Genomic DNA, 12,145 nt, shown 5'->3' on the forward strand with positions numbered 1-12,145 from the left:
AGCATGCATTTTACCTCCTGAAGAGGCGACTGAAGGGAGAAACTCCCAGAAACAAACAAGAACTGACAGAGGCTGCTGTAATAGCCTGGAAAATCATTTCAAATGAAGAATGCAACAGTCTGGTGAAGTCTATGGGTTGCAGGCTTGATGCAGTTATTGCAAGTAAGGGTTATGCCACCAAATATTAAATGTTATTTACTTTAAGTTAATTTAATAATGTCTGTTCCAATACTTTTCCTCACTTGAAAAGTGGGTGGCGTCAAACAAAAGGTGCTCTCTCCTGAATTGTTTATCACATCTAGATGTAAATACCGTGGGGGGGAAAAAGATGGAATCCTCAACTTTTGTCTCACATTAATCTTTTGATCTGAAACCCAAATGTCTTCAGTAGACAAAAAAAAAACCAAAGAATTTGACCTTGCCGTTCCAACACTTTTGGAGGGGACTGTATATCTTTACTCTTGATTTGAAATAGTGAGCTGTCCAATTCCTTCTTTTTAACTTTTGTTGCTCACTGATTTAAAAAGTCAGGCCAAGAAATTATAGTAGTCTACTCTGCGAGAGGCTGCATGCAGTATGTCCCCACGAGCGTCTATGTGCACTGTTGGCGTGTACAAATGATTGACAGACCAAGGCTCAAAGTTAACCGATTACCTGGGGCAGGTCAGAAAGCTGGCAAGACATACAACATTCCCAAATGGGCAAGCGTATAGAAAAAAAATTTCGTATGTGGTGATGTCACAATATTCACGATATCGCGAAAGTTCCTCTATATCGTTGTGACCTTGTCTCTGCATAAAATAATGAGCACTTGTGCTTGAAATGTAGTTTTGTGCAGTCTATACAAACCCAAGCAGATTAGCCAGGCTGCTAAGAGCGCTTCACTTCCTCCTTTGAGTATAAACACACCCGATTGGACACGTAACCCATGTGACCATGTGTGTACGTCTAAAGATATACACTTATTGGCTGACTGGGCCACGTAATCACAGCATTTAGAGGAGTGTGTTAGCGTTGCAACTTGATATGGTGTACTACGCCTGCCAGAGCATCGCTTCACAATCAACTGGGCAAGATAGAGGTGCCTTGTTGTGCAAGCCGGCCTCTGTCCCAACAAATGCAGACCGACGGACGGGGATCGGTTGCCATGGACCTCCGCTTCGCAAAGCCAGCCTCCTGGCAATCATTATTTAATTAAAATAAAACACGTTTATCGCAATTGCGAGACAGAATGAAATTATCAAGTATTGTCAGTACTTGATATCGACAAAAACTCAAATGTAGGGACTAATCGGTCTGAAAAAAGTCTGGCGCAACCCAGTTGTACTACTCACAAAAAGTTTGCGATTTTCTGCATTTAGGGTGTACCTAAAATGCACAATAACATTGACAGGTTAACTTAATTTGATGATCATAAAAAAAAATGTATTGCACAAGTCCAAACGTTCAGTGCTTCAGTCCTTTTTGCATATCTTAATATTCTCTAATAAAGAGCTGAACGGAAAAATTAACAACAGGTATTTGATCCATGAATAGACCAATATATTTCCAAGGACATCCACGTCTATGCCTTTTCTGAGACTATCTCACTTTCTCTTTCGCAACCTACCCAATGAAAGTAAAAAATACTTCTATGCCTTTCTCTGACACTTCCAGTGTCTTTTACATGCTTCTCTTTATCTTTCACACTGTAATACTCTAAGCTTAGTGGCCACTTACCTCTGAAAACATCCTGTTTGAACCCTCACAATGACGAGGTGCTTTTCATAAATAATTGTGCTCCGTGGTGGTCTCATTGTGTCAAAATGTAAACAGCATGATGAAGAACTGTTTTAATTCAAATTCTAATTGAACGAAGCAGTTTGGCAAATTTGTGGATAAAACTCCTGTTGTAAATTTTGCCATTCAGCTCCTTGTTGCAGAACAGCAAGTTCTAGAAGAAACTATTTATTATGAGGATAGACGGTTCAGAAAATGGATGGATATGTTCCAGACCCACACGTAGTAGGTAAAAAACTGTGATAGAGACAATATTTTTAAAAAACATTATACTCCACCAAAATGCTTCAAACACATTTAAACTCACACTAGAAGACACCTTATTCCTTCGCATCTGTTCGCACTCTCTCACTTGCACAGTCCAAATAAGTTGCACAGTCCAAATAAGAAGCACAGTGTGTTTGCTTCAAGTTGTTGTCACACCCAGTGGGAGTGACAAATAACTACCTGTAAAACTGACACAAAAACCTGATTTGAAAATTGTATATTTAAACAGCAAAATGTTCAACTAATCCATCAAACCATAAAAATCTACATGTGCAAACGATTAAGCACAATATAACAGGGGAACACTGAAATCCCCCGGTCAGTAGATAATGACTTGACTTAATAGAGTAGATCTTAAGTCAGCTGGGAAGACATCTTGAGTCGATAGAATGTATCCGAAACATGGTATTATTAAACATTTGGAGACAGCCACTTTATTGCGCTTGACTGACTGTCCCATTACTCTTTAGGTGCTCCAAATATTTCTGCAAAATCGACACAACCCCCCACTGTACATGTCATCAACATCACAGTTGCACCCACACTATCCCCCACAGTCCCATCTGCAACACTGCCCCTTGGAGTCACACCGACGACAACAATATCAAGTCCAGCTCCGACTGTTGGTCCTCTGCCAACACACAGCCCAGAGACTTCCTCTCCTACCACCTCAGTCGGCAGTGAGAATGGGACGACCGCATCCGTTTCAGACACCCCTACTACTGAAACATATTTTCAAGACGATGATTACTCTACAATGGAGACAGAGACCACTACACCTGACATGGATTTCACCTCAGATGCTAGCCCACATGGTGAGTACGAGTGCATTACTTGTTTCCTTGTTTACATCATTCCTTTTTTGAACAGTGTCACAAATAACGGTGGTCTTGACATAATGACAAGTAGGAAACGCCCTCAAAGTTGCAACCGATTTCTGACAGAACCTGTGTACCGATATAACTATTGGGAATCTTTGGTTAGATGCCTTTTAAATTCCAAAGTTCTTTGGATATAATCATTTTAATATTTGACCTTGGCTGCCCGAACCAGCTGGTATCGGATATCATTACAAAAATCAATCAGGCAGTGGTTCCCAAACTTTCTCTCCTGGGCTCCCCTTTGGTTCATCAGAAATTTGGTTCACCCCCCCCCCCCCCAAAAAAATACCCAGGACACATACACATTTTGTTTTCGCAGTCCATTCCCGTTTATTTCACACATTCTGACTTATTACAGTGTAATTACTACAAACCTCAATGTTTTTTGAAAAAATAAAAGTGAACTTCCATAAACTGCAGGTTGTAATAAGTGTAACTGTTTTCAAGCACCTTAACTGTGTAATTACGTTCAGTGTAATAGGTTTCTTTTTTTTTAATATTCAACAATGCTATTAATGCAATGTTTTCATTCATTCATCCATTATGCGCCCCCCTTGCAATTGCTCTGCGCCCAGCCCTCGGGGGTGCGCCCCCCACACCTCTGCAATAAGGTCTTTGACAATATTTTCTAAAAGCGAAGTACAGAGCACCCCCCCCCCCCCCCCCCCCCCCCCCACCATTGAAAGTCGCTGAAAGAAAAGTACAGTATGTAGCTTCTCGTCTTACCCTTTACTTAGCTGTCTGATTTGGATAGCCCTTAAAATGCGTTCTTTGTGGTCAAGCAATGATATTAGAGGAAAGCCAAAAATTGTGATCAATGCAGTCAATCTCCCTTACCCTCACCAACAGAATTTCTATGTAGACTTTGGAGTTTATACTGTATGTTCGCCAAATGCTCCCATGGGATTTCTGTGGGTACTCTGGATTCTTCTCAAGTTCCAAAAACATGCACGTTAGGTTAATTAAATACTCTAAATTGTCAATAGGTTTGAATGTGAGTGGTTGTTTGTCTAATATGTACCCTGCGGTTGGCTGGCGAGTGGCGTCCAGTCCAGGGTTTATCCCACCTTTCATCCTAAGTGAGCTGAGATAAACTCCAGCTCACCCATGAGCCTGAACAGGACAACTCTATGGATGGATGGGTCGATGGATGGAACCTTCTGTCCTTCATAAATCACACATGAACATAGAGTGCTGTGAAAAAATAATCATCTTCTCAAATTCCAATATTTTTGCATAGTTTCCCCACTTTAAGATCTTCAAACAGATGTAAATAGTGCACCATAATTACCCAAGTAAACATAAAATGCTGTTAAATTGTGAATGCATTTATGAGTAAAAAAGAATAATAATAATAATTCAAAGCTACCTGGCCCCATGTGAAAAAGTAATGGCCCAACTTGTTAAATCATGAATTAACTGTGGCGACTGACTATTCACATTTTTTGGTTTATTTTTACAGACCACACCCAAGCCTGATTACCTCTAGACCTGTTCAGTCCAGAAATCACTTAACTGGCTGACAAAATGACAAAAGATCTCAAAAAGCTGCTACAAATTGCCACGATTCAAAGAAATTCAAAAGCAGACGAGAAATAAAATAGACCTCTATTAGTCTAGAAAATGTTACAAAGCCGTTTCTAAAGCTTTAGGATTCCAGCGAACCACGATGAGTGCCATTACCATCAAATTGAGAAAACATGGAAGAGTGGCGAACCTTCCCGGGAGTGACCGGCCTACAAAAATTACCCCAAGAGCACAGCAACGACTCATCCAGGAGGTCACAAAAGAACATCTAAAGAACTGCTGAATGACTCAACAATAAGGAAGAGAGTGCGCAAAAATTGCATCCATGGCAGAGTTCCAAGGCAAAACCCACTGCTGACCGAAGAGAACATAAAGGCTCATTTTACTTTTGCCCCAAAAAAATAAATAAATTAATAATCGAAATCGTTCCCAATACTTTAGGAGAATGTTCTATGGACTGACGATACGAAAGTTGAACTTTTTGGAAGGCATGCCTCTCTTTACATCTGATGTAAATGTGTAATGCAGCATTTTAGAAAAATAACATCATACCAACAGTCAAATATGGTGGTAGTAGTGTGATGATCTTGGGCTTCTTTGCTCCTTCAGGACCTGAACCACTTGCTGTGATTGATGGAACCGTAAATTCTGCTCTTCAACATAAAATCCTAAAGCGCACTTGGGTTCTGCAGCAGGAAAACAATCCAAAACACACCAGCAAGTCAACTTCTGAATGGCTTAAAAATATATACAAAATGAAGGTTTTTGCGTGGCCTAGTCCAAGTCCGGATTGGAATCCAATTGAAATGCTGTGCCATGACCTTAAAAAGGTTGTTCATGCTTGAAAACCTTCCATTGAAGCTGAATTAAAACAATTCTGCAAGGGAGAACCTGCCAAATTATCTCCACCATGGTGTGAAAGAATCATTGCCAGTTATAAGAAAACGCTTTATTTCAGTTGTTGTGTTTAAGGGTGGCCCAACCAGATTAGGTTTAGGGGGCCATTACTTTTTCACACAGGTCCTGGTAGCTGAATAGTTATTTTTCCTTAATAAATAAAATCGGCATTTAAAAAACAAAAAAAAAAAAAAAAAAGAAAAACATTTAAATTGAGACTGTGGCCCGGCCAATACTTTTTTTCACGGCACTATATGCAGCAACAGACTAAGAGTCCATGTCCTCCACTGAGAGTATCCCTCAATAGACCAGAGTCCTATGAAGAAGCAAGGTAATACTCTGTTCTCCTGTGACCTAAGAGGAAGTGACTAATTTTTCTGCAGTGGAAACGCACTTCACCGTGCTGTATGCTATGACCTTATAATGTGGTATTTGTGGATGAATAGAATATGTTGCCATACTCATATTGACTGCCAAGTGATTCAGACATCATGCGTGTCAGCATGTGCATTTCTATCAAATAGTTCCTCATCATGTCTAATATTTCCAAGGGCCATGCTGTCTGACTACGATTTTGTTTTATCTTAAGACATGGTTGCCGTGTCGCTAAGTAAAGGCAGCATGTTTCTTACCTACTGCCCAGAATAATACATGTGGTCACTCTGACAAAATAAAATAGCTGCTGAGTCTTCTCTAAATGTGGTGCTTCCTGTTAGGTGGGTCATATAACTTCAACATGGTTTTTCTAATGTCTTTGTGAAGGCTGTTAAAGGGAAGCAAGATAAAAGCAAAGCAAGCTTTCTGGTCAAGCGTCGACCTTTAATATTTTAGATATTCCTCTTTTAGACTTTGTAGCAGTTCTAGAAATATCCTGCCGTGACAGGCCTCCTTTTAACCAATCATCCATAGGTATCAGAGCACAATCCATCTAAAGGACGCACGGCTTGCCAAAAAGCTGTTGTTGAAAAGATAGTTCTTTTCTCACAGGAGAGTTGCTTTATGTTGTTTGTATGCTGACCCAACTATATCAACTGAAATATTTGCCACTTTTACCAATGTTGATTTGGAGCTTGCACTATATAGCATGTCAGCAACTATGTGATCACTTGGGGTTGATAGGTGTTTCATAACTTCTCCATTGTCACCCTATGGCTGTCTGAGAGCCTTTTGTGGAATACTTGGAGAGCATATTACCGTTAAATGCCTAAAGGCTTTGTCAGGTCCGCATGATGCTCGCAGCCTGTTGTGCTCCTCTTTTCCTCAGTGTGCACATTGTCAGAGAATGAACACTGAAAATAGCTGGGAATTACATAGTTGGGTGAAATGGTCCATTCTCTGTCACACGTTGAATCCATAGAGCTTTCTTGAATATTGAGTTGACAATTTTGTCCGTGCATTGTCAGCCCTACCATACATTTGTCTAGAGAATTCTGTTCTTTTGTTGTGTCTTACAGCGTGGCCAGTACAGGAATAGTAGCCAGTGTTTTCTTTTACACAAACTCCTGTTGTTGGTCAGGCAAAACTCATGTCCTTTGTGTTAACTGTTGCAGTGAAAAAGGTTGTGCCGAATATGAGATTGAGGTAACTTGTACATGTGATAGAAATGTATACAAATAGGTCACCAATCGTAAGTTTAAAATAAAATGAACTTGGTCTACAAAATACACTGCTTTGTTAATGTTAAGTTGACGTGACCATCATCATCAATCCCCTTTCACTAGAAAAAAATCTGTACAAAGGAAAATTATTCTTATACCTCTGACATGCAGAGCTCATTTAACATTTATGCTCTGAATGATTCATGCAGAATTTACAGCAAATGTCCTAAATGTTTCATTAGTACTTTAGACAATCATCACTCTGTCTGCCATTACTTTGCTTGTGACTAGTCATAGGGGCATGGAGTTGACCCTTTGTTAAAAGTGCAGTTTATCTGCTACAAGAGACATCACTGTTGCATTTGTTTTTTGTTTGGTGTTTTTTCCCTTAGAAAGCTAATTAAATAACACAGATAACCATTATGGAACGGAACAATCTTAAAATCACTGTATGGCCCTCCTTTCTTTTATCTGGACACTAAAGCTACATACAGTAAGTGACATATTTTGATGTAGGGGAATAAGTGTATTAAAAATGTGATATAAAAATGTGAATAAAAATAATTTTTAAGCTAAAATTTTAAGTTTAATGTACCCAGTACATTTTTAAATAAAACGCCCAAAACACCTTGATCTCTTCTATACATTTAATTATATTTATCTGGTTGTCTTGACATTGTCCAGTGATTAAAAATTATTTTACTGTACTTTAAATCTAAAGCTAATTAACACGTATAGTGGAATTCTGGGTAATGTGACGGACACCCATTGACTTCAACAATTAACTATGCTGTCTGTGACTTATATTGATGAGATGTGGGTCTGTTAGTCGGGTAGATTTTATTTCCTTTCAGCAAACAGAGGTTTCACGTTTCTTGATTTCGGTAAATCAAAATACATTATGCACTTTCTAAGTACACTACTGCGCAGATTGGAATTCAATCAAATCTAGTTTTGCTCTCATTTAAAGGTCCCATATTTTACCAAAAAAACTTTTTCTAGTATTTGGGATGCTAAATTGGCTCAATGGTGCCTCAGTAAACATGTGAAATATGAATTAAAATCGTCCACACATTCCTGAGTTCCAGACGTTTTTCTGTCGAGAGGCCTGAAATCAGGTCATTCAAATTTCTCGAGCTTATCTGTCACTCGCGAACGTCTCCGCCTACCTCTCTTCTGCCGAGTCAGCGCTGTCAACATAAAAAGCACGTGTACTCTCACAAGTGGGTCTTCTGGACGGAGGCAACCAATTAGAGGAAAGGGGGCGAGCTTAGCCAAATATGGACAAAGCGCATACAAAACTGGGTCAAACAGAAGTAACCTTTTCTGGACACTCATGACAAAACCAAGATGTTTTTAAAATATAATTGACACTTTTATACTAAGTTCATGTTAGAGAGCCACTATATGGAGGTCTAAATAGCCAAAATATGTGACCTTTAACATTTATCACAGTGCAGCAGGTACAAACTACAACATCTGCAAAGATAGTCTTGAGGATTAGTAACTATCGCCATATTGTCATACTGTTAGACTGACTGTTTTAAACCCTCTCCTCTTTTTGTCCCTTACCAAGATAACAATCCTCCTGATGACATGCCAATCATAGCGGTGATGGTGGCCCTGTCTTCCTTATTGGTCATTATCTTTATCATCATCATCCTCTACATGCTCAGGTTGGTGAAATGAAAAAAGATTCACTAGTCTGAGACTTCTGACGATGATCTAAAATGCTACTGTAACAATCTATTGCTGTGCAACCAAATTTGTTGATGTTAGATGGTGAGTGCAGCTCTTATTTTGTTTTTGGTGATTGGCAGGTTTAAAAAATACAAGCAGGCAGGAAGCCACTCCAATTCTTTTAGATTGACCAATGGAAGATCAGAAGATACAGGTAAAGCAATTGCTTGTCTGTCTGCATAATGTTCATGTCTGACATATGCCACCAGATGTGACTACATACTTGCAGAGTATTGTTTTGTTTTGGTAACATTTCAACTATGTATGTATGATGGCTTGATCGAATTTGTTAGCCTGCTTTACTTCTGATAACGTTCAATTGATCTGGCTCGCTGAACTGATAACATTTCATCGACTCTTGGCAGAAGGCTTTTGTTCTCTGTGATTCAATCAACACTTAACCATTGTTGAGGCACAGCGCCTTCTGGTGGTGATATTAAGAAAATATAGTACAAACTAAATAAAGTTTGCGTTTCTTTACCTAAAGACAACTCTGTTCTGTTCTCGCCCCATCTCCCGTGTCTCTCTCCACCTGTGTCAATCCTCCCTTTCCTTCCCTTCTCTCCCCACTTCTGTCTCCTTTACTTCCTCCCCGCCGGTGCAGAACTCCAGAGTGTGCCACTATTGGCCCGTTCACCCAGCACAAACAGGAAGTACCCACCCCTTCCTGTCGACAAGCTTGAGGAAGAAATGAACCGTCGTATGGCTGATGACAACAAGTTGTTCAGGGAGGAGTTTAATGTACGGCAACTTCCACCACCCCAGAACTGTTAACACCTGTAATTACATTTTGCCCAAACTCCAACAAAATTACTTGAGTTCTGCATCCAATAATTTCAACCTACGGATGTGATGCACTCAATGAAACTTGGTGTATAGGTACAGTTGAGACCAGAAATCTACATACACTACATAAAAAGACACACATGCTTTTTTTTTTCACCCTCCGAGATGAAATTAGACTAAACCTTTCCTGTTTGAGGTCAATTAGGATTACCAAAATTATGTCTATTTTCTTAATGCCAGAATAATGAGAAGGATTTTTCATTACTTTCTTCAAAGTCAGAAGTGCACATACATTTTATTAGTATCTGGTATCATTGCCTTTAAACTGTATGACTTTGGTTAAATGTTTTGGATATCCTTCCACAAGCCTTTCACAATATTTGGCAGGATTTTTGTCCCATCCGTCCTGACAGAACTGGTAGAACTGAGCCAAGTTTATTGGCCGCCTTGCTCGCACATGCCAATTCAAGTCTGCCCATAAATTTTCAATCGGATTTAGATCAGGGCTTTGGGATGGCCACTCCAAAACTTTGACTTTGGTATCCGAAAGCCACTTCCAAACTAGTTTGGCAGTATGCTTCAGGTCATTGCAGAGATGGGGTGGAATTGACTCGAGTCGACTCGAGTTACCACTTTTTTTATGACTTGCGACTTGCTTGCCAAACACTTAAGACTTGACTTGGCTTTACACTTGGTAGCCAAGAGACTTGACTCAAACTACATGACTTGACCAGTCATCTAGTTTAGAGTTGGAAATCTTCATTTTGTTTAAGATAGTTTGCCTTTTTGTTTTAGAAAATGTTTTGGGGGGGTCATTCGCGCCAATCTGGCAACCCAGTCTGCATTGTTGCGCACTTGCCAGTGTGACGTAGCCGCCTCCATCAACAACAATGGAAGTAGCTTCAAAGATAAAACTTGGATTCAAGGATTATGTTGTTGAAGTCTGCAAAAAGAAGATGGCAACCTGCATGGCTTGTAACTCGCGCATTAAAGACACAACGTCGAACTTCATATGCCACTACAAAACTCACAAAGACAGATAAGCTAATTTAACATTTTAGCTCGGTGGTCAAACATTAACTTTCATAGACTAGTTTGGGACGATTAAAAATAAAAATGATGTGATTGTGAACTTCTCCTTTCGTTTTAGTTCATAGGCTCGCTCTCTCTCTCTCTCACACACACACACACACACTCACTCACTCACTCATATTAATGATGCGAGAGCAGAAAGTAGTGTCTAAGATATAATGCCAAGCACTGAATTTAGGAGTTGTGAAGCGGCGTGGCTAGCGGCCAGTTGTAGAGGTAAAAAAAAAAAAAAAAAAGATGCGGAGACGTTTGCGGGTATGACAAAAGAGTCGCCGCTAGAAGATGCAAAGTGCGTTAGTCTCGTCAATCGGATCACCTTCCATTACGATCACGGCGATTAAAAAAGTCATTGACAAAAGTGTATTCCACTATTAGTTGGTACAGTACAAATTGTGAGTAGCTACATGGAATATAATTTTCGTACTACTGAATGTGTTTATTGAAGTGTCACCATTAAAATATCATCTGATGTGTCGACTGATAAAGCTGTCTGCATTGTTTTTAAAATTCAGACCACAGCATATGAAAGATATCCTTTAATCTAATGACAATGACAGAAGATTGCTTAATTCTAAACACAGCCGTCTAAGTTATGAGAGCATGTGCACGTAAGCTACCACTTTCTGTTGTTTATTTTTTACTTCTCTCAAAACGATTTCCATTTTTTTCAAATGGGTTGTACAGGTTATGTGTCACTTTAAAGGTGAAAAAAGATGTGAAAACATTATGTATGGCCTTTGTTTAATGGTGTTCTCGTAAGAACCACAGGAGTTACAGAGTTGGCACCACAAAGTAATCAGCATAGTTTGTTCAGAAATAAAGTTGAGTTAAAGTGAGTTTGAAATACAACCTTAAAATAATTCAGTGCAATTAATTAAATCAGTCGCCCGCGACCCTACTGAGGAGAAGCGGCTCAGAAAATGGATGGATGGATAATTAAATCAGTCATAATTTCAGTTGTTGTTCATTTAACTTTTATAATGTGTGAATACTTTTTTTGTTGTTGTTATGATTTGTGAAAAAAAAACAATTTATTACCGCTCCAATATATGTTACAACTGGAGCAAGATTGTATGAATTGACTTGCGACTTGCTTAAACCAAGTAATGACTTGACTCAACTTGCTTGAAATGTAGTGGCGACTTGCTTGATTAGTGTGGCACCTTCAGGCATCTGGAAAGTCAAAATTGCACCCAAGGATGAACCATACTTTTTTTTTTCTCTTTCTGATATCTTGGCTGTTTTCTTTTGACTTTCCCATAATATTATACAAAAAAGCAGTGTGTTTCAGGTGCGCCTACTTAAACTACATCTACCGATGAAATCTAATTAATTCAGATGTTGTCAAGAAACCCATGAGAAGCTTCTGAAGGAATGACATCATGATTTTCATTTTGTCATTGTTTAAAAGCATAGTAATCTTACTGTATCTAAACATCTGACTTTGAAGACAGTAATGGAAAATTGTGAGAAGCAATGAGATATATAATGTATGAAAACATTTGGCTTCAACTAAATATTGTTTGGATGGAGTAGGCCCATATATTTGAGGGTAATATTTAGGATACGTTTTTGATT

General features: G+C 39.1%; 1 protein-coding gene across 1 annotated transcript in view; it reads left to right on the top strand.

Annotated features, from left to right (window-relative positions):
• The window catches only part of ptpra (protein tyrosine phosphatase receptor type A), a 48,113-nt gene that overhangs the window by 20,364 nt on the left and 15,604 nt on the right, over positions 1-12,145 (top strand). The window contains exons 4-7 of the mRNA XM_061687792.1: positions 2,517-2,861; positions 8,526-8,625; positions 8,770-8,843; positions 9,294-9,430. Of these exons, the coding sequence (XP_061543776.1) occupies positions 2,517-2,861; positions 8,526-8,625; positions 8,770-8,843; positions 9,294-9,430 (656 nt within the window). The remainder of the gene's footprint in view (positions 1-2,516; positions 2,862-8,525; positions 8,626-8,769; positions 8,844-9,293; positions 9,431-12,145) is intronic.

This window comes from Phycodurus eques, chromosome 10 (genome assembly GCF_024500275.1).
Source record: "Phycodurus eques isolate BA_2022a chromosome 10, UOR_Pequ_1.1, whole genome shotgun sequence".
Classification (NCBI taxonomy): Eukaryota; Metazoa; Chordata; class Actinopteri; order Syngnathiformes; family Syngnathidae; genus Phycodurus; species Phycodurus eques.